The following is a 23,343-nucleotide window of genomic DNA, read 5'->3' as shown; positions in this document are numbered from 1 at the left end:
ACAAATTTGTATTGGTCTTAGTTATAGATCTTGTATAGATAATCAGAAACTCATAGAGAAATGAGATAGAGAGAGAGAGAGAGAGAAAAAGATTAACTAGAGAAACACTAACAGAGTACCAAATGACAGAATGAGAAGTGGAAAAGGAGAATTTTAGGGGGAACGTGGGGTATATATAATAGGGTAGTGGTGGAGTAATTAACCCTAGATCTAACGAATGAGCGATATCTTATGGATCCCACATCTCATGGCATACAATCTCTCCGCCTTATTGAAGATATGAAGTGGATTTATTCTTTTAGGCTTCCTAATGGACCACAAATAGGCGGGTATATATAGGCACCCATCGGGCTTGCCCTATCGGACTCGGGTGTGGGCGGGAGGTCGGGCAAGGGGTTTTACCCGCGCCCGCCCACCAAATTTCATCGGGCCGGGCGGGATCTACCCGCAACGGGTAGCGGGTGCCCGTGGTCAGTCATGGGCTCGGGTACCCATGGGCGCTTTCGGGCTCGCGGGCAACATTGCCACCCCTAGTTCAGTCATTTTATAGTGTCTTGGGTCTACTATTACCCGGTGATGTGTTGTCATCTTTAATGTGGTAACGCATAGAACTGCCACCATAAAAGTGGGCATCGTAACCACCCTAACGAGTATATACGGGATATTTCAGTGTCTCCCCAACGGTATACGGATGGAGGTCTACTGAGGGCGGACCTCTTCATCCAGGGCTGGATGTGCTTGCACATTTTAACGTTCTTTCACAGTGCCCGAAGATAAATGGGTGGAGCCCATTAACCATTAATTCATGGGCTGGATGTGCTTGCGCATTTTAACGTTCTTTCACAGTGTCCGAAGATAAATGGGTCGCGCCCATTAACCATTAATTCATGGACTTGGTCACCGTGTGAGCCCATTAATCGTGGATTTCTGGGGGCGTTCCTGCTGACGTATTTTGACCCATACATCTATCTCTGGCAAAAAGAAGGGACCCCTTCGCCGGATTTCTAGTTTCCATAAAAAATATTATTTTACTTAAAATTTTTTATTTTATAACTTAAAATAATATGTTTTTAACGGATTAGCATGGCTTTGGCGGATAAAAAACGACAAAGGTCATGGCGTTTCTAACTTGTCGTGATTGACGGATTTGGAAGCTTAAAATTCCAGACCTGCCAATCCCCGTTTGACTCATGATGGGTCGGCACGACATGGGTCGTTTTGTGTTGCCTTAAATATGAGTTGTGTCGGTCCGTTTCTGGGCTGACACGGCCCAGTTGGTCACCACCGTCCAAATTTCACACTTGAATATCTCATTCATCCTGAATCAGATTTGAGTGATTCTTGGCTCTAAACTTAAGAGCTCGACGAGACGTACACAATGGCATGCTCCGTTTCTGAGTTTGGCGATTTAAATCAGTTCGAAATCGACTCCAATTCCAACACAAACAACCCAAAGTAAACTCGACTTAAAGTCGAAGGCGCTTGAAGTTGAAGGTTCCTTTAGTCAAATTGGGGGTGCCTAAAGGATATCCCTTAACCAGGAGAACCAAATTTTAGAAGCCACTGCTTTCCAGAATCAATTCTTAAAAGGGTTGAAGAAGTTTGAACTCTGAGTAACAGTTGCCAGATCCCATAGGAAATTTCAACATATATATATATATATATATATATATATATATATATATATATATATATATATATATATATATATATATATATATATGTTTCTATGGTGTTTGCTTCTGACTTGTTTCTGTTAATTGAACAACAATCATTTCACATTACAACATGCTCTCTAATAACCCATAAGTTAGACAAAAACTAAACATTTGAAAATCCAATTCAAGTCAATTCAGATCTAGAGTTATATTTAATCTATTTTATCATGTAGCAGTTACCACAAAGAATTATCTATTATCAATTTCTTAGGAAGAAGAGGAGTTTGAGGTCTTTCTTACACTGGGATATGAACACAAAAGTTCCAACATTAACATACTTTAATGCACAACGTGTTTTCCATTATTATCCACTGAGAGTTTTAACAACACTAATTAGTACAGAAATACAATTTTTCTTGACGAAGAAGGTTACATGCCAAATAGCTTATTTTCGTCCAAGGAAGTATTCATCAGCACTCTCGTAGTTGTTATATGATTTAACCTATAGTTGATTACCTTATAATATCTAGTTTCATACTGGTATAGCATTGCCAGTATCTGAATTTACTTCTTGTAACCCACAAACCAAATTTGCTGGTACTGCTACATCGATCATCTTAGGATATGGTAAATTAAGATCTGCAAATCAAATGACAGTTTAATGATCTCGATCAGTGAAAGAGAAGAAGAATTAATGAATGATTTTACTATAAATGTAAGAGATTTAGCCTTATTGATTCAGAATGTCATTGTTCACTTACTTTCCATTATCTTCTTGAATGTTTCCTGCAAAAATAAAAGGCAAGGATCCAAAGTTGGGAATGAGACAGTGAAATAAAGTTATTAGCTCAAGGAGAAGAATTAGTGAAAAAGGCAATACTTTTGGTAGCTATATATTCAATCTGAGCACGTGTAGAACGATTTCTTTTAAAGGGCCGAAAAGGTGCACAAGTTGTCGGGTTTATACTAATCATATTCGAAGTACAAAATATTGGAAAATTGTGGTTCATTATTCTACTTGTTTATGAATCAAATACCAAATTATTTCTAGGCATAGTTTATGATGGAGACCATCAAGATGGGCCTCACGGCCGAACTAGTTAGAGGGCCTCATGGCCGAGCCCATTAGGGTTAGAGTTTAGGAGTTTCCATGTTTTAGTATTTCCTACTAAGTCTAGATTTAGAAGTTTCTATATTTGAGTATCTTTAATATTTAGGAATCCTAATTTGAGTCTATCTAGAAGTTTCTAAGTTCCTATAAAAGGAAGTCAGGTCTGTCCTTGTTATTCAGATCAGAGAATATTATGAATCAAGTTTATTGTTAATCAAGTTTATCGTTTATTCTTAATCAAGTTTATCGTTTTATCGCTTTTATCTTTATTTCATCAGCTTTATTTCATTAGTTTAGTTTAATTACAATGGTGGATTCCATTACTTTTACGCTTCCGCAACAATCTACATCAGCTGGTATTCAGAGCCTTAAGAATCTGGGAACAGATAATTTTTTTTTAAATACTTCTCATCTTGAATGTTGGAATAATCTTCCGCGTTTAGGTTGGGATCCTTTAAGAGATGCACAACAACTCTATGTTGATCGAAAAGATCAAAACAAAATTAATGTCGATTCCAAAATTCCTATGTTTGATTATCAATATCATATAGATTTTTGGATTCAACAGATGGAAGATTGGTTTATAAACCAAGAAGTCCATGACGAAGATAAGGTTTTTGTCATCGAACAACACTTGTCTAAAAGAGTCTATGAAAAATTCAACAAGATGCAATGGAGACTCATTGATCAAGGAAAAAAATTCGTCGACGATTGGACTACATTGAAAAACATCTTTAGGTATGTTTTTCTTCCTTTAGATGAATATTTTTCATATGTGGAGACAAAGATTGAATCCAGTAGACAGTTCTCGAATGTTATTTTGGTCACTGTGAGATTGAAGCTAGTGATTCTTTGCACTATGAGATTGAAGCTAGTGATTTCGTCCAAGTGGGTGTCCTTCAACCCCAATGCACTGTTCGCACGAAGTGGGAATTAAGGATTGCATTGTTGAGTCTCACTTGAGGGCAAGTTCGTTCTCGGTCGGGGAGTATGATGGAGACCATCAAGATGGGCCTCACGGCCGAACTAGTTAGAGGGCCTCATGGTCGAGCCCATTAGGGTTAGAGTTTAGGAGTTTCCATGTTTTAGTATTTCCTACTAAGTCTAGATTTAGAATTTTCTATATTTGAGTATCTTTAATATTTAGGAATCCTAATTTGAGTTTATCTAGAAGTTTCTAAGTTCCTATAAAAGGAAGTCAGGTCTGTCCTTGTTATTCAGATCAGAGAATATTATGAATCAAGTTTATTGTTAATCAAGTTTATCGTTTATTCTTAATCAAGTTTATCGTTTTATCGCTTTTATCTTTATTTCATCAGCTTTATTTCATTAGTTTAGTTTAATTACAATGGTGGATTCCATTACTTTTACGCTTCCGCAACAATCTACATCAGCTTATTGTCAATATAAAATAATAAGGAACTTATTCTGCATTTTATGTTTTATGTATTTCAAAAAATGGCTAATGAGGGTGATCTAAGTGAGATATCAGAGTACATAAACTAACAGGCGGCAATTTATAGGCGGAAAATCACCTCATCTTTTGTTAGACGTGGATTATGAAGCATCTCCTCTCCCACAGTGCTAACCTGAAATTCAACATATACGGTAAATAAACAGCTTATATATTAGGGAAAACTAGAAACAAGAAGCATGGACATTTTCTCACAGTGAATCCTTTGTAGTCATGAGCAGGATACACCAATGTGTCCTTGGGCAATGAGAATATCTGAAACACAAGGAAAAATCAATTGGTTGGCATAATAGTATATATATATATATATATATATATATATATATATATATATATATATATACATGAACATTTTTTGTCTATTGAGAAAGAAGTATTTCTTGCCTGTGAATGCACCGACTTGTATAGCTGCGATGAAGATCCACCCTGCATGTGGAATATTCAGAATATCATTTTAGTTCACCCTAGAAGAGGAAGATGATGGACCTGAGCACAGAAAACAGTGGTACCATACACTAACTTTCGGAAATATATATTTCTCTCTCTTTGGTGAGAAGAGACCTCTCCCAACTTTACACTTTTGTTCTCATATTTTAGCGCAGTCATAACTTTAAGGTATCAGTTTATGTTGAATTGTCGATATTTTCATGAAATATTCGATTCCTGTCAAGATTACAACTTTTGCTAAAATAAGTCATTTACATCGATTTTTCATACTGGGTCTGACATATTATAGTCCATAAGTCTATCTGGTGAGTACTTCAAAACTATGTTTTGGATGGAAACCTCAGTACTGAAGTATCTTTGATCAGATGATGGAACATGAAATTGTGTGCCGATTTTTCCTAAAAGCAGTTTAATGATATAGAAAAATGGACCTGAAAATCTGTTCTTCCACATCCACGTATCAGCAAGGTATCGCCAGTAAAAGCCATCCTCGGTTGAGGCTGATCAGGCCCATCTCCTGTAACATATGTTACACAGCCTAATGTATGACCAGGGGTAGCACGGACCTGAAATGTAAATGCATCATTTCATGTATGGTTGTCAAAGAAAAATGACTGACCAGAATAAAATAGTAAGAGTGACTATAATAACTTGTCAGTTTGTAATAGTAGAATGAATATAAAACCCAGGGCCTATCGAGGAACTAAACTCAGTTGGGACTTTGACAAATTTTAATGTATCAAACTTATATAAAGAGTGAGAAAGGATCCCAAGCCTCCGCCAATCCTTGAGTAACCCGGAACTCGAGCAAGTCTGACTACATAGCCATAAGACCAGAAAGATCTTCCCTACTTGACCAAGTGTTTTTCTTTCATAATACCGCCGATCCTTGATAAATCTTATATAAAGAAATCAGGAGAAAAGGAAACAACTCAGGTTCTTATCATTTACTGCTGACAAGAAAAAGGTTCTAAAACTCGAGAAGCAAATTTTAGTCAGTCACGTGAACAGTGAACTCTACTCGCAAATTGTAGTAAGAAACCAAGTTAACAAGAAAATATATCGAGTTGAATTCCATCTTCCCAAGCTTTCCTTGTCTGGTTAATTCATGGTTGACCACAGTTCCTATATTTGGTGGTAGCTCTTCGCAAAACACACTTCACCTCATCATTGCATATCTTCCACCTTCAAGATGCTCTAACATAGATCTAGAGATACCTCAAGATACAATCACATCAGATTCTTCGGAAGTTCTCAAACATAGCCTTAAACACAAATTGAAGAGGTTCTGTTCATCTAATAATCATGTTACGGACATTATTCTATTAAACTCCCGACTTTCCAAAGTACCAAGAATATCATGCCTATAATTCCATTAAAAACCAGTTTCCCTTCTTAGAGGAAGGATCATGGCAGCAAGCAAACAACTGACCCAAAGAAGAAGAGGCGCACCAAAATGAACCCATGAAAACTTCCATACTGCCTAGCTTAAAATATATAGAAAAATCTATTGGCCAGCTGATATCTCAATCTTTGAATGTAGTTATAAGTCCTTCGCCAATACTCTAATTTCTCGCATAAAATCATCCAGACGGAACATTTACACCAATACTACGGTCTATAAAAGAGAATAACCTAAACCCTATACCATCCCAAGGACAACCTTGTTCTGGCGAAGCTGAAAGAAAGAAAGGACAGTGCAACGCAAAAGAGAGTTATGCATTGTTTGAAACACAGGAATTCGAGAACGTCGTCCACTTGTAGCTCAAGCAAGATCTCATCCCCCTCTTATCAACAAGGCATGCACCCCCATTCCCACTATCCCCGTCAGATACTTATAATGTCGGGGAATCCATACCTATTAGGGGTGGATCCACACAGGACATACCCTAATGAGGAAAAGTGGCACCCTAAGTTACACAGTGGTGATTCATTTTTTTCATCATGATGGAAACTTGTTGCTAAAAGCTATAAACGATACGCTTATTTTATCTGCTGTCTTACCTCTAGAAAAATATTACCAATATGTATTTTGTCACCGTGATTAATAAGAATATCAGCTTTTGAATTGCTGTACGTGGAGATGACAGATTTAACACCTGGGAACTTACCCTGCAAAAAAAATACTTCAAGAGTTATAAAAAGAATGCAAGAAAAAAATATCGGTTTAAAGTAGGAAAAAAGGCATAAACGGTGCATAATATATCAGCCGTACGAATAATAAAACTGATAAACATGGAAGAAGTTAGGGACCTTCAGCAAGCCAGTTCCGGTGACATGATCAGCATGGACATGAGTGTTTATAGCATAAATGAGCTTCAATCCTAGCTCTTTAACAAGAGAAAGGTCCCTGTCCACAGTCTTGTCTACTGGATCAACCAACTACAATAAAAAGTCATATCAGTGAAACTCGAGCCGTAAAGGAAAAGCTAAACAAATGATTTGATTCAAGTTAAAAGAATATACATATAGTCCAAACAGAATTCAGCTGATCAACATAACAAACAAGCACTTGGAGGATCCAAATGCACGTCGGAAATTTTCCTGAGCATTCTTGATTCTTCATTCCATGAGACTATATACAAAATCTAATAAATAAGTTCCTACCAGTAGGCAAGATAGAAACAAAGATTTGTAGCTGAAATCAACAACTAATATATGAAGATATACGACGGGGGAAATGATCGACAGTAATATCTTTTTCCCCAATAGCACCACAAATTTATCAATCCAAACTATAACATCAATACAATAAGAAAAACACAACCACATATAATTAAATCACGGAGCTGACTTGATCCAAGAAATCAGTCATTCTTCAAGAAGATGAGAAAGACTAATTGATTGAATACAACTAATAATTATAGTTCAAATCATAGAAGAACACAAAGTTGAAAGCCCCAAAATGATGACTTCCTAAACAATTAAGTTGATGAAGGAAATAAACCCTAAAAGAGAAGAAAGACTTACCAAAGCAGGTTTATCAGGATGACCAAGATCAGCAAGCAAATAAGTATAAGTAGATGATTCCTTTTCAAATAACTGACGAAACAATAACTTAGAAGATTGAGAAGAAGTGTAATAACTGGCCATTTGTGATCTAAACTTTGATTTCGAATAAAGAAAATTAGAAGCAAGGGTTTTCGTAGTTTTATTGAAGATTGAAAAACGAAAATGAGGGTGAAAACGAAGCATTTCTTAGAAATCAAAGATAATTATAGATTTGAAATCTTATAGAAAGTCTAATAAGATTTCGTCAATTTGGGAGATGATTTCCCATTTTTTTTTATTAGGGGTTTGGTGGGATGATGATGATGAGGACTGTTATAATATAGTAAGTAAGCTGATGATGATTAAGCAACCACCTTACCAGCAATACCCAATTTCTGTTTCATTTCCCAATGTTTCGTTCCAAAGGTTTTGGGGCATTACTAGGTTTGTATTCTCAATTTGTGAGTGGGTGCGTCTATAGCCACCCTTACTCTCTCTGGGCTTCCGTGGATCCGGCGGTTCGAGGGCATTCCCGATTCGGGCTAGACCATATTGGGCTTGAACATCACGGACTTTAGATAGTCCGACTACACTCGGACTACCCTAATCTGTGGATATTAGACTGTTCAATCCGAGGCTCACAAGGAATGCCAAGAGAAGATTAGGTTGAGACCAAAAGGACGAGACACCTTTCAGAGACACCCATCCTGAGGAGAATGGGCTGGGGATATGGGTTCGAGCCAGGTGTGGTGTAAATACTTCCGACGGTTTAGGATACCCTTCGTTAGGCAAATTCATTTGTCATAAAAGTATGGTAAATAGGTTGGACTTTGCAACTCACTACCACTGTTAAAGGCCCAAACCCATAGGTACGGGGGTTTGTTTTTGGTGAAGACTCCACGAGTCCACGCAAAAGACCTCGGTACTGGCGAAGACACACGATTTGCTTACCGTCAGTCGTCAGAGCATGCAACGACACTGTGGACCCCCCCCCCCCCCCCCCCCCCCCCCACTCCTCAAACACAATTTTTGTCCTCACTTAGCCACCACCTATGGTGGTGTGAGTTTTTTTTTTTCTACACTGGATGCCCTCGAACCTCGGTACTTATTAAGTTTGAGCGTATTTATAGTCCAAGCTCCGGATCACTCTCGAACAACGTGAGACTATGAGACATAGCATTTTAGGTCTTTAATGTAATAAATCAAAAACATTACCTCTCAATTACAATGTTTGTGTGTTCCCAACCACAATGTTTCCTTAACAAAAAGACTCAACTCCCCTTACAAAAAACCGAAATAAAGGGTCAATATGACTCTCACATGTATAATACAAGTTGGGCACCTTTTCTTATATTGCAGTTTTAGACCTTGGCTCGCCACTCACTGACAGTTTCACTCTTAGCCCCATTTCCAATCTGCCATGGACAACTGTTGAAATACAATCGTCCTTTTCGGACCGTTGACCCATTTCGGGTTCAAAGAAATTGGTCAATTCCTCGGCTTCCTCCCTTATTATGACAAGTTCATCTTTTTTTTTTCGTTGAAGGGATGACAAGTTCATCTTGGTACCCTATTTTTTGACCGATTCTAATATTGGCATCTTGTGAGTGAAGAAGGTATGCGAGTATAGCAATCAAGGTTACATTTACACCGGTTTGACTCTATACGGCTTCCTTGTGTTAGTTAGGGGGTTAATAACAAGAGACATTTCAGAGGCCCAAAAAACAGGCATTTTGGTCAACTACCATTCTTCCTTCCAAAAGGGAAGTTCCATACATAGGCTCTAGGGGTGGGAATCGGTCCGGACCGGTCGGTACCGGACTCTAACTTCATCGAACCGGTCGACTCGGACATAAACTTTTGGTGACCACCTATTTACTCGGGCGGACTCGGACGGTCACTCTCAAGAATTCTTTGTCCATTGACCGTCCAATACCGTTTATTTTACCGGTCTAGTCGGACACCGGACGGTCTCGGTCCGGACTTTTCAATAAATGTACTTAATTTAGAACTTTATTTTTATTACCACGAACAAAATTACTTACAAATGAAGATGTTTAGCCAAGAAATCAAAAGTAAATATAAAAAAGAAAAAAAAAACAGTCGATCATCATTTGACAAGATATAATTAAGCCATGCACTAATGTTTGATCTTCCAGAGGACTATATGACTATAGCCAACGATCATCATATATTCATATGTCTATAAAATTCAACGGTCAACTTCTAAAAATGAGGACAGTTTAGTCGGTCAACCTATTCGGTCACTCGTACCGGTCGGTTAGCGGTCGGTCCTTCGACATAGAATTTTGACCGTGACCGTCCGTCAATTCTTTCGGGCCGGTCGGACACTGACCGTTATGACCATCGGGTGTCCATGGACACTTTTTATCTCGGTCGAACGGGTCGGATAGCGGTCTTCCGGATCTTTTTCCCACCCCTAATAGGCTCCCCATTACTCTTACTGCTAATGGGGCACCTGTTCTTGCTAGAGGCATTACAGTGAGTGAAGTTGGGGTGAAATTGAGATCTAACCACTCACAATCATCCTGTTTTATCAAGAGAGCGAAACTGGCGTGAATCCAACCGTCTGATTGAATTTCACGCCAACTTTTTTTTGGTGGCTTGGCCATTTCCCTTTGAAAAATAACATGTCAAGGGTAAAATTGTAGTCGGGCCTCAATCTTATATCAAATATAGAGACCCTCGTATTGATAAAAATGTTTCTTGCATCAAATTTCAACCTCCTTCAAATGAACACTAGGAAGTTGAATAAAATAATTTTTTGATTGTTATAAAGTAGAGGATTCCCAAACAAGCAGAGGTTTAGCCTTCCACCACAGAGGTTAAGGTAGGTACTGGCGTACTGCCCATTCAAAGAAAAGAACTCTACCAATTAAATTAGTCATTCATTCAGACAATAAAATGATGAAATATATTTTTAATGATGGATAATTACATTGATAGAACCATGATGAAAAAAACTAAATTAAGAACAAGAAAGAGATAAAAAAAACTTTGCCATATTTATTTGAAGTATACCCTAGTTTGACAAAAACAACTCTGCCCTAAAAAGGATACTTGACTAAATCATCAACATAAGGAAGAGGTGGTGGAAACTTTTCAAATAGGCTAAGCCTATTATCAGCCAATTTTGATTTATAAGCTGATTTCTTGTATTCAGACCATGTGAATTCCTTATATAAACTCTCTTCCCCATCTTTCATAATTGATTTTATAGGCACTACTTTCTCCTCCAATGGTGGACCACCAAAATATATCATTGAAACCCTAGAATTATCAGAGTTTGCTATTACTCTGTGTCTCACACTCTTAAACCTTCCATTAGTCATTACCTGCAATTTCATCAAATTTTAACACCAAAGTTAGAGAGAAAATATACCCATTTTAGATTTTTTTCTCTATCTTGAATGGGTAAGAAATAATTTGGTACTATTTATAGCCATTTTACTATATTAGAAAACAGAGAGAGAAATGCCCAATTGGGTTCCATTTTTAGAGAGAGAGAGAAGAAATACTAGTTAGTACCTGTAAAGAATCACCAACATTGACAAAGAGGGAATTTTCATCAGGTGGAACTGGAATCCAAGACCCATCTTGAATTGAAATTTGAAGTCCTGATGTTTTGTTTGATCTTAAAACTGAAATAATTTGTGGGTCAGTATGTTCACCAAATCCAATCATATTTCTACTGATTTCAGGGCATGGTGGGTAATGATTTAACCTAAAAACAGAGTCACTTTTTTCATCTTTCAGAAATTTACTGAACATATCTCTTTCTTCACTTTTCAATCCTTCTGCTAATAATTCAAGAACTTCACAAGCTAAATTCTTCACTGATGATATATAATTGTTCACAACAGAACTACAAAATTAGAGAGAAAAACAATTAGAAAAAATAAAAATAAAAACAGAGTATAAGAAATCAAAAATCAATGTGAAATTTTTATGATTCTTACCAAAATTTATCTGGGTTTTTTAGAGAATCATTGAGAAATTTTCTTGAATCAGAATCAATATTACATTTAAAAAGAAGATATTCAACCCAACCCACATCACCATTTGGACCAATTTTTTTGTCACCATAACCAAATGGACTAGCAGGACCTGCTTTTTCCTTTTCAGATTGTGATAAAGAGAAGAAATTTACAGCTTCTGATTCCAATTTAGTAATTAAATCCAATGGAACTCCATGATTAATAACTTTACAAAACCCAAATTCTTCACAAGCTTTAACAAGTAAGAATTTTGAATCTGGTTTTGAAAGATCAACAACTGGAATACCAGAGAACAAGTATGGAGTATTGGGTTTTTGATTGAATTCAAGAGATTCAAAATGGGGAGCTGGGTTTGCATGTACAACCATGGTTGTCTCTGTTAGAGAGAGAGAGAGAAAATGGGTTTTTTTCTTGAGAGAGAGAGAGATGGGGTTTTACATATGGAGGTCTAAGCTAAGTGGGTAGGGGCTGTTTAAATAGCTGAAATTGCATGAGCGTTAGAAACTATGAAGTTCAAACATCTGGCTTTACAATATATTTGTTTGTTTGGTAACTTACAAATCTGTCAAATGTAATAATTAATTTTCCTAATTTGTGCCCTAAATAATCATAAATGTAAATCACTCTTTTAATTATAAAAGGATAAAAATAAGTGTAAAGAATTAATTTGGTAATTTTATTTTATTTTTTTAGATTTTTATCCATACACATACTTCTAATTTAATTTACTTACAATTTTAGTTGTCATGGTGTTGGTTATGATGATAGCAGAGTCGGTGATGGTAATCGTGGTAGAGCTAATGCTGTGGTGGCAATATCAGAAGTGATAATGTGATGATCGTGATACAATTCGCTAGCGGATGTGATAGTGGTAGGGTGGTCGCGGTCGAGGTGTGATGGTGGTCGACTAGGAGGCGTGTGGTGGTGATAATGGTGGCGGTGGAAGTGGAGGTGTTCAGGTGGTGCTAGAAGTGTGATAATGATCGTGATGGTGTAATAGAGAGTAGCAAGGAGATAAATAAACTTACATTATTATAATTGCTCGTAAAAAATATTTAATTTAACTTAATTCTATTTTTTTCCCTTTAAAAAATATTCTTTAAAAAATATTCGATTTAAGAGATTTTCTACATAAATTCAAGTTAGAAATAAAATATAAGAACTTGATAAACAAGTCATATTTTTTTTATTTTATTTTAGTAAAACAGAGAGTCTGTATATCACCATATAAATTTCTGATAAGAAATGTTTAATCAAATGTAATTTAATTTAATTCTATTTCTTTATATATATATATATAAATGTTTAATTTAAGTGACTTATACTTAAATTCAAGTCGGAATTAAAATATAAAAACGGTTGTAAAGCAATCCCACATTGGTGGGAAACAAGAGTGTAGTGCTCATCTTAAGAGGTTAAGCACCCTTTCCTAGTGAGGCCTTTTAATATATAAATGTTTAATTTAAGTGACTTACTACTTAAATTCAAGTCGGAATTAAACTATAAAAACGGTTGTAAAGCAATCCCACATTGGTGGGAAACAGGAGTGTAGTGCTCATCTTAAGAAGTTAAACACCCTTCCCTAGTGAGGCCTTTTAAAACCGTGAGGCTCAGGTGTGTCAAAGAGGACAGTATCACTAGCTGCCCGAAAGGTTGGTCCGCACCATCTTAAAACACGTGAGACCCAGGTGAGCCAAAGCAGACAGTATCACTAGCGGCTCGGAAGGCTGATCCGCACTATCCTATAACAAAAACTTGCCACACAAGTCGTGTATATATATATATATATATATATATATATATATATATATATATATATTTACTTTAGTAACATGGAGAGTCTTTATATTACATGAATTACTGATAATAAATGTTTAATTTGATTTAACTTAATTATATTTCTTTTTTTCTTTCAACAAATATTTAACTTAAGTGACTTTCCACTTATTAATTTCATGTCAGTAATAAAATATAAATACTTGACAAGCAAGTCATATATTTTTTTTTACTTTAGTATATATGTTTAATTTGATTTAACTTAATTGTGTTTCTTTTTGTCCTTTCAAAAAAGTGTTTGGTTTAAGTGATTGTCCACTTAAATTCAAGTCGGAAATGATATATAAAAACTTGACAAACAAGTCATATTTTTTTACTATGATATAGTGAAGAGTCTTTATATTATCATATTAGTTGTTGACAATAAATGTTTAATTTGATTTAACTTAATTTTGTTTCTTTTTTTTCCTTTCAAAAAAAATGTTTGATTTAGGTGTCGTTTGGCAACCAAAAGTAGAAGTACTTTTGCTTGTAGTAGAAGTTCTTTTGCTTTAAAAAAGTAAAAAAGTTATAAAAGTATATTTGGCAAAAAATGTTACTTATAAGTAAAAAAGTCAAAAAGTTAGTTTGGTAACTCAATTTACTTTTAATAATTTTATTTTTCTTTCTCATAGAGATACTTGATTTTAATTGAATTTATTTATGATTTCCACGATTAGTCTTGTATAGGAAGTAGTGGTGATATTAGTGGTAGTGGTGGTGCCATGAACGTATGGTTATGGGGTGTGGTGGTGGTTGAGGTTTGATGGAGTATGATGGTGGCAGCGGTGGTGGTGGAGGTATGATGGTGGCGATGTTGGTGGTGGAAGTATGGTGGTGGTGATGGTGGAAATGCGGTGGTGGTTGGGATACGATGGTGGTGGTGGATAAGGTATGTGAGTGATAATAACGGAGTTATGGTGGTGGTGATATGGTGATTGTAGTAAAGGTGGTGGATAGATATGTAGGTGGTAATGATGGAGGTTTGGTGGTGGTGGTGAAGGTACCGTGGTGGTGGTGAAGGTACGGTGGTGGTGGTGGCGGTGAAGGTACGGTGGTGGTGGTGGCGGTGAAGGTACGGTGGTGGTAGTGGTAGTGGTGAAGGTACCGTGGTGGTGGTGGTGGTGGTGGTGAAGGTACGTGGATGGTGGTGGTGGTGGAGCTACGAGGTGGTTGTTGTCGAGGTGAGGTGGTGTATGGTGGTGGTGGTGGTGGTTAAGGTGTGGTGGTGGTTAAGGTGTGGTGGTGGTAGTTGAGGTAGGTGGTGGGGGAGGTGCAATGCTTGTTGTGGTGGTGAGGGTAGAATGGTACCGTAGAAGTTTAGTTGTGGTAGTGGAGCGGAGACAGGAAAAAAAATCGTCAAGTAAAATTCATGCACGTCTCAAAAAAAAAGTTACTTTACTCTGAAGTCAAAAGCTAAAAAATTTAACTACAAGAGAAAGTCAAATTTTAACTTAAATGAAGTCGTTAATATTTGCGCACCAAACTAACTTTTTGACTTTTCTACTTAATTAAGCAAAAAAATAACTTATTTTATTGTTGCCAAACGACACCTTAATGATTTTCCACTTAAATTCAAGTAGGAAATAAAATATAAAACTTGACAAACAAGTCATATTTTTTTACTTTAATAAAATGAAGAGTTTTGGTCTTTACATTACCATATTAATTGCTGATAATAAATGTTTAATTTAATTGTATTTCTTTTTTCTCTTAAAAAATATGATTAATTTAAGTGATATTGCACATAAATTCGAGTAAGAAATAGATAAAAACTTGACGACCAAGTCATATTTTTTTACTAGTCTTTATAATACTATATTCATTTTTTTTATTGTCAAACTAGCTCTTAATATTGATCTTTGTACGGGTAAAAAATCTCATGTTTTACAAAAAAATATGATGCAACCGTAAACTGAACATGAATTTGAGTACGTTTCAAGGGTTTTTGTATGAAATCAATATGCGCATACTTTTCCAAGCCAAAATGTGAATTGGCCAATGATGAAAATAATGAAATTATAAATTGTAGAGGAGGCCCTACTCAAGATATTTACCGTAAATATTTTAGTTGTATCAACAATATATTTTCTACATATTAGTAGGATATAAACAATAATAATTGACATAAAAATTTATTATTAATCGATGGTGAGATTCAATTGCATATCTAGTATTTTTGAGGGAGATTTGTTGTTTAGACCCCCTTTCGTACAATTGACTTGCTTTTTGGACTTCCCTTTTCTGTTACACTGTGGACTCCCTTTTGAAAGAATCACAGAGGAAAATTTCGTCTCTAAAGTTATACTTTAAAAAACTCCACATTCCATTATACAATATTGTACTTTGGACTCCCTAGTTTATTTAACTCAACAGACGACTGTCTTGACCCGTTTGAACGGACTCAACCCTGATCTTTTTCTATGTAACTTTTTTTTTTTATTTAACTCATCTTCTTTCTCCATTGTAAAAATGACAACAAGAGACAATAAGCCAATTCAGTCAGGAAAGATGGTGATTTCTAAATTAGATTTCCTCATTGGCACCTCGATCAAACTCAATTTATATTTCACATATACTGTAGGGGTTTATGGTAGACGAATTGGAATTTATAAAGTTTGTAGGGGTTAGACAAATAGAAATTTATAAAGTTTGTGGGGGTTTATGGTAGATGAATTGAAATTTATAAAGTTTATGGTAGATGAATCAAAGTTTGTAAGGGTTTATGGTAGATGAATTGAAGTTTATAAAGTTTATGGTAGATGAATTGAAGTTTGTACAGGTTTATGGGTAGACGATGGATTAAAGTTAACAGATTCCTATGAAAAAAACAAAAGACTCCCTTTCCAAATTACACACAACGAACTCAAAACCTTCCGACCACCAAAACTTAACGAGACCCGAAATCAAAAACCAGTTTTGAAGACGTCGACGTGTAAGAAATGTCTCAATTAAAAAAAGACGTGTAAGAAATGGTGATGGATGGATTGAAATGAGTTCACAGATCGATTCCTATGAAAAAACCTAAGATTCGTTTTCCAAATCACACACAACAACTCAGAAAGCCTAAGATTCTCTTTCTAAATTACACACAAGGAACTCAAAACCTTCGTACCACCAAAACTTAACGAGATTGGAACCAAAAACCATTTATGAAAACGTGTAAGAAATGGTGATGGATGGATGAAAATGTTGGGCTTAGAGTGTCATACGACACTTCCAATCAATGAGTTTGCTTCCTCATAGGGATTTTTCTCTCTCCTCCAATAAATTCAAACTCAGAAATGAAAAAATAACAATTAAACATAATAACTGACAATATATGTTAGATTTGAAAAAGATACCCTAAACTATCGACACGAGAGAACTGGAATCACACTCAAAGAAGAAGAAGCTACTAGTTCAGCCCGCGGGTCAATATTTGGATTTAGTTAACTCGTGGGTTAACTACTTAGGTTGGATTAGATTAAGCAGAAGGTAAAATAGTATTTTCATCTATTATGTGTTTTTGAACAATTATATTTAACTTTTTTTGTCTGAAAAAGGGAATTCAAAGTGAAACCTTGAAAAAAGGAGTCCAAACAGCAAGTCAATTATACGAAATGGATCCAAACAGTAAATCTCCCTATTTTTCGTTGTTATTTTCCAATGATGCATAACAAGTCATCCTGTAAAACCAGGGGCGGCGCTGCTTTGACCCCAACCTACCTGAGGGCCTCTTTCATGGACTTTATGACGGGGTAGTTTGTTTGTAATAAATAAAATTATAACTAAATTGTTTACAACAGATGAGTAATGGTATAGTGGTTAGAAGTTTGGTTATAAGGTAGGGATCAAGTGTTCGATCCCTCCCACAGACATTAAAAGGGGCTCCATTTCTTTATTTGGCTTTAGGCGTCAATAATGATTGGGCCGGTCCTGTGTAAAACACATGATTCCAAACTCAATCACCATTCAAATTGTTCCAATAATTTTTATTTTATTGCATAATTAAATTAATTCCAAAAGAAAAACAAGAATTTACCAAATTCTTTTAGAGCATCATGATTTCAGTTTTATTGGACTATTGTTCAAAGATTTCAACATAAACACTAACCCATCTATTCATCTCTGTGAAAGAAAATATATATATTCACAAGTCCATAACAAACCCCTTTCAACAAAAAAAAAAAAAAAAAAGAAAAAAAAAAAGAAAAAGAAGAAGTCCATAACAAACCCAAAATATCACAACAAATATGAGTTAAATCATTTTTCAGATTTATTCTCGCCTTCTTTATACCTATACTTGTATTTACTTAATCGACGTATCAAATAATATACTGGGGATTGAATATTCTATTCTTGTGAAATTTGTCGTAGAAGTAACGTTTGTGTTGTCGCGTTGGAAGACCAGGGATCGAGTCTTACTCTATCAACAAAAAGAAGTTATTCTATAAAAAAAAACTATTCTATTACTGCACAAGAATGTTAATAGCATAATAGGTTAAAATGTAAAGAGCTAGGAAACCAATATTAGGAATGTAGGCATTGATTTTTCATTTTTGGGTATTCCAACAACTTTGTATTACCCACACTAGTGTATCATTGTGAGTATGTAGGGAAATATGGGAGACTGTTATCTTCCAGATGTAGGAAGAAAATGGTATTTTCACTTTGACTTGATCAATGAATGGTATTCCTTAAGATTATAGTCATCCAACTCAAAATTACTCGGCGATGAATAGAAATATGTGGTCAATGGACCACTCTTGTGGTTATATATAGTACTTTTGGCTTTTAAATCTATTGTGTGTAGACCCACTCTGATATTATGTTAAGTATACTAGGTTCCCACCGCGTCCTACGGATGCGGTAGATCCCTTTTGGCTGCACCGTCGTGTTAAGAATATTGTAACAGTTGAATAGCCATTTTACATTTAGAGAAAATAATAATTATATATTAAACAACCAAGAGGAGCAATCAAATGCTAAGCTATTTACATTTAATAAAAGAGAATTACATTTAAAAAAGAAAAATAATATTTCATTGTACATTTAAAAAAAGAGAATTACATTTAAAAAAGAAAAATATTATTTCATTGAAGCCTGAACTATAAATAGATGTGAGAGATTATTTTTTTCTTACAGTGAAAAGATATCAGTCTGGCAAGAGTCCTATTTATATATTTTTCGAAGTAGTTACTTTGGGAAGTTTTTCATAAAAAACCCGATTAAGAATGTGGAAGAGAGATTTTCTCCCCACTAATTTCTCATCCTCCCACGTTTTTCTACTCAACAGAAAAAAAATAGAGAAATATATGGGTAGTAGTTACTCTAACTAATTTTAGTTTATTTACATAGATACCCTTCTTTTTGTAGTCTATTTACATAAAAAAAAATTATATCATCCGTCGGATGTGTTCCCAACCAAATCTCTAAAATAAAATGGACGGTCAGACTTATCCCCTGAATAACCGACTGACCTGTTTTAATATAATAGATGGTCATTTAACTAAAAACCAACTAATGATAAGTAGAGAAGATATATTATTTGTGGCTTTTAAACCTATTGTGTGTAGATCCAACTCTGATACTATGTTAAGTTTATGGTCATCTAACTAAAAATCAACTAGCGATAAGTAGAGAAGACATATTATTTCTTTTAAATCTATTGTGTGTAGACCCAACTCTGATACTATGTTAAGTTTATGGTCATCTAATTAACCATAAATAGAGAAGGTATGTGGGAGTGGGACTATCTTCAAGATATGTTATATATTAAAACAACTCAGTCGGTTTTAGTGTAAATTAAATCAAAATAGAAAGGTTTTAGTGTAAATCGCCAAAAATCGATTAGGATATCCCTATAATAACTACTATATATCCAAATATTTCTCTCCATACCCACAATCTTCTTTCACCATTTACCACTTATTTTGTGAGTTTGTTAATATCTTCCCTATTTCTTCTTTATTTTCTTTCCAAAATGATTATTATAAATCGTGTTCTTTTTTTTTTTCCATCTCGAGAGTTCTTTCTTAAGACGCGCCAGAAACCTAGTCCATTCTCAAAACATATCCTCTTTAATTGTTTTTTTCTTAGTATTTCCTTTCTCGATATTATCAGGCTAAAGATGCTCTTAATATATTGTTCATTGTAAAATATGACCAGAAGTGGACTGGTTCTTGACTAGAACCTTGGTCATATATTTTTTTTACAAGCTTAATTATAGAGAAAAGTAAGAGAAGAAAAACAGCTAGAAACAAAAGGTTGGGTGGCGGAAATTCACCACCTCATATCCTCATAATGCTTGACCAGCTTTTAGGTAAACACAAGTATTAATGAGAAAAGATGAGTAGCTCATTGTTTTGTAAAATTTTATTTAAAGTTTGAGTTGAATTTGAACAAAAGTTTAGACTACTTTATCTTTTATTTTGTTTTCAAAATTGTTAACTACGCCCACTGTCGTGTACTTCACAATTCAAAGTTGTTTTAAATTATTTTATTTGAGGGTTTCTTCAAATTTAAAATGAGTTTATTGAAATTATCGCTTATTCTTAAATGATTGCATTTGGACCTACGAGGGCCGGTCTAATATTTCGGAGGTTCCAAAAAATGTTAAAATTAGGACACTATTAAGATGCAAGTAAGAAAAAATAACAAAGTTAGTGTCTAGGGGTTTTGAACTCGTGGCTTCTTGCACATGCTCTAAACTCTTAATACTGAACTATAATTTAAATGTAGAATATAATTTCGAAAGTGACACCAAATAAGAAGTACAAAGGCTTTTGATTATGTTGAAGTGATTTGTGAAACATGGCTAAGTTAAATTAGGTGTTGGTGGAATTGCTACTCTTTATTTAGGGGTAGTGGTGGAGGTAGGGGGGGGGAGGGGGGGTTCAAAATATTTCGTAAACATTTTAATATATTTAGTCCGTTGACAAACATTTTCAAAACGTTTTTTTTGTTATGGAAAAATATCTTGCCTCGTCATGACATGGTCCATAGACCAAATGTCTTGTAGATATTTCATGATGTTGAATCTAAAGACAAAATATCTTGTAGATATTGGCCCTAGATATTTTATTGATATTATTATTAAAAATATATGATATTTTATTGTATTTCTAGATCAAAATAGAAATCGTAGAGGATTATCTTATCATATGAATAACATATTTTTACCGATATTTCAAAAATATATTTGTAAAGTACATTAAATGTCAATGTATAAATATTAATTATTATAACATTACTTTATTATCTTATCATAATAAAAATATAATATAATATAATCTTATATTATATTATAATAATCAAGGAATAACTTGAATAAGCAAGGAAGTGGCAATATCGATATCTTTAAGAGGATTCTCTGAATTCAGATTATCTTCTTGAACGTTACCAGAAGAATTCAATTAATTTTGTAGTCAAAATATGAGTTATGAAGTTTTTCTTTAATGTTGCATTGGACAAGTTCTTATAGAATATCTCTAAATGAAGTAAGAAATAGACAATTTATAAATCTACTTTTGGCACTTCACACCAAAGATTTACATTTTTTTTTCTTACATATTGCATTATAGTTCGTAATTTTTAAATAGAGTTTGCAAGAATTCTGACATGATCATTGTGACTTTATAAAGCTTATCACTCTCAAGTGGAACTAGGTAGCTAGATTTTACAAGAAATAGAACCAAATATCCTTATTTCCTATTGGTCTTGGTTAAGCAGACATGCCATTTTTACGTTTATGCTCTTTATGCATATCTATGCAAATTCATACAATTATGTAAAAAAAACTTTTAATAATATATAAGAACTTGTGTAAACCTTATTTTGTATAAAATTGCATTAAACTTCATATAAAGAATTGAAGCCCAAAAGGTATTGATGAATCTTTTGAATACAATTTGGAGAAGACAACTTTGGGCAACATAGACTAAATTCATCTAATGTGCCATAAGATTTTTGGGTTGGTCCCAATAAATTTATTCTCTGTAGGTGGTGATCTACAATGACATATAACCCAAAAGGTGTTGTGGTCTCATTTGGTCCCACCATTTGATTGGATAAACTTCTGCCGCTAATTTTACAGAGTATATTTTGATGGTCGGGAAAAGAAAGCCTATGGAAAAGAAAAAAAGGGTTCCAAAAGAATGTTCGCTGCAAATGATTGTAACGGGCTCTGTGGACCTCACAACTCCACAAGTCTCAAGTTTTACATTTACAACTTAATCATTTTTTCTTTTCGTTGTAGTTTACTTTCTTGATGTAAATGCTGGCTACTCATGTTGTGCAACTGTAATGATCTTGCAATTGCATTCTAATTTGTTTTTTTTTTTTGGCTTAGAGTTAGAAAACTAAGAGGGTTTAGTCTGCAACAATTTTCAATTTGGCACCTAATTTGGGACCAATTGAAAAATTGAAACCCACATTTGTCCACATTACAAAATAGCCCCTGAAACCCTACATAAATATGAGAGCTAAACTTTTCAGATGGCATTGTACTTTGATCTATTCAATCAACTAGCAATTATTGTTAAATAAGTGTTTTAGTTTCTTGATGCTAACCATTTTTTATTGTCAACTTGAAAGTATTTGTATTGTTAATGTCATAGTATAGGATACATACATTTTTTGTATATGACGTGCTAATAAGTGTGACATTTATACGAAATAATTTAACAATAATGGCAACCGTTTAAATTATTTACGCATAAGTATCCCAATGGAAAAGAAAATTAAGTTATATAAACAACGAGTTATTTCTAAACTAGTATATATCTATATATGAACTAAGTGGCGTAAATATCAAAATTTCCTTATAAATGTAGAAAGATGCCAAGATTCTAAGTATAGAATTGAACTTATTACCTGCAAAATGTTCTTATTCTAGATGTTGATGTAGAGTGCATATGGAATAATGTAGGTATTTGATAAGTGATGTTCATATCCTACCTTTGTTCTATCCCAATGATTCAGTGTTATTTCTATAATGATTCAAAGTGATTCTTTATGTCCAATCAATGTTTATACGCGCGAACTTTCAACTCAGCGTAAAAGAAATAATATTCTTGTAGATTTTTAATTGTCTGATTCTTCGGTTGATACTTTAGCAGTTTCATCAAGAAATTGGAACCATTCGACCAACCAAATATTAGTAAGAGATATAATTCTTACAGTACCACCTAGATTCCTAAATCAACATTATGGTTAAGGTTTGGAAGATTATTTTTCATTCTGTTTTTATAAAAAAAAAAAGTACAAATTCGTGATATAAGAGTCTTCTCCAAATGGAAGTAGTACAAAAAGAGTTACAAGGAAAGGATAATTTAGTTTTTTATTTGCCCAAATTTTAAAAATAGTCCTTTATCATTTTCCAAAAGAGTCTTCAATGAAGTGCTTTAAACAACCAAAAATGAAATGCTTACCATTTTATTGCATATGGGTAAGTAAACTAACAACCACATCTCTCATAAAAAAAACTAACAACCACATCACCAATTAGCTACTTAGCTTTTATCTCTTTATGATTTTGCAAACCCTAGTGGGAATGTTTCCATTATATGAACCTTATAATGCATCACTCATTGTAAGTAATTTTTGGAGTTTTGACATTGATAGCTTACCCAAATATACCGAGCTAAGAATAGCAACTCCTTGATACATATAATAATGCATATTTATATCAATTTTTTTTGTCCAATTTGTGGGGTACTTCCATGATTATAACCATCCCGATTTGATGTGGGTTTGGATGTGGCCTCAACAAGAAATAATGATGATGTATAATGCTTATATAAGTCATTCGATATGCACTTTAGGTTTTCTTTTTTATATCTCAAT

General features: G+C 34.4%; 2 protein-coding genes and 1 non-coding gene across 3 annotated transcripts; all 3 read right to left on the bottom strand.

The window, feature by feature from the left end:
- Positions 1 to 1,996: 1,996 nt before the first annotated feature.
- GLY3 (glyoxalase II 3) lies at positions 1,997 to 8,145 on the bottom strand. The gene is made up of 9 exons (XM_086637846.1): positions 7,661 to 8,145; positions 6,944 to 7,072; positions 6,695 to 6,802; positions 5,122 to 5,256; positions 4,628 to 4,669; positions 4,439 to 4,498; positions 4,305 to 4,358; positions 2,420 to 2,444; positions 1,997 to 2,297 (listed from the first exon to the last, which is right to left on the bottom strand). Exons 1-9 carry the CDS (start codon positions 7,883 to 7,885, stop codon positions 2,191 to 2,193), a joined length of 885 nt encoding a protein of 294 aa, XP_086493972.1. The 5' UTR covers positions 7,886 to 8,145; the 3' UTR covers positions 1,997 to 2,190.
- A 2,448-nt stretch (positions 8,146 to 10,593) lies between these two features.
- On the bottom strand, positions 10,594 to 12,199 carry LOC147542052 (gibberellin 2-beta-dioxygenase-like). Its single transcript, XM_086634579.1, has 3 exons — positions 11,662 to 12,199; positions 11,231 to 11,567; positions 10,594 to 11,037 (listed from the first exon to the last, which is right to left on the bottom strand). Exons 1-3 carry the CDS (start codon positions 12,066 to 12,068, stop codon positions 10,750 to 10,752), a joined length of 1,032 nt encoding a protein of 343 aa, XP_086490705.1. The 5' UTR covers positions 12,069 to 12,199; the 3' UTR covers positions 10,594 to 10,749.
- Positions 12,200 to 16,700: 4,501 nt separating this feature from the next.
- On the bottom strand, positions 16,701 to 16,764 carry LOC147542051 (small nucleolar RNA U49). Its single transcript, XR_015224445.1, has one exon. It is a non-coding gene; the product is annotated as a small nucleolar RNA U49 (small nucleolar RNA).
- Positions 16,765 to 23,343: the final 6,579 nt, after the last annotated feature.

Source organism: Eschscholzia californica, unplaced genomic scaffold (assembly GCF_041429995.1).
Source record: "Eschscholzia californica isolate CP2 unplaced genomic scaffold, dmEscCali1.0.p SCAF_4, whole genome shotgun sequence".
In the NCBI taxonomy this organism is placed as follows: Eukaryota; Viridiplantae; Streptophyta; class Magnoliopsida; order Ranunculales; family Papaveraceae; genus Eschscholzia; species Eschscholzia californica.
The sequence above is the reverse complement of the archived record's forward strand: the minus strand, read 5'-3'. Positions and strand labels throughout refer to the sequence as shown.

Coding starts and splice junctions, on each gene's coding strand:
- LOC147542052 (XM_086634579.1), bottom strand. CDS start 12,068: ATGGTTGTACATGCAAACCCAGCTCCCCATTTTGAATCTCTTGAATTC. Junction 11,568..11,661: donor AAAAACCCAGATAAATTTTG/GTAAGAATCATA, acceptor CTAATTTTGTAG/TTCTGTTGTGAACAATTATA. Junction 11,038..11,230: donor ATGTTGGTGATTCTTTACAG/GTACTAACTAGT, acceptor ATGAAATTGCAG/GTAATGACTAATGGAAGGTT.
- GLY3 (XM_086637846.1), bottom strand. CDS start 7,885: ATGCTTCGTTTTCACCCTCATTTTCGTTTTTCAATCTTCAATAAAACT. Junction 4,359..4,438: donor ATGACTACAAAGGATTCACT/GTGAGAAAATGT, acceptor GTTGAATTTCAG/GTTAGCACTGTGGGAGAGGA. Junction 2,298..2,419: donor ATTCAAGAAGATAATGGAAA/GTAAGTGAACAA, acceptor TTTGATTTGCAG/ATCTTAATTTACCATATCCT.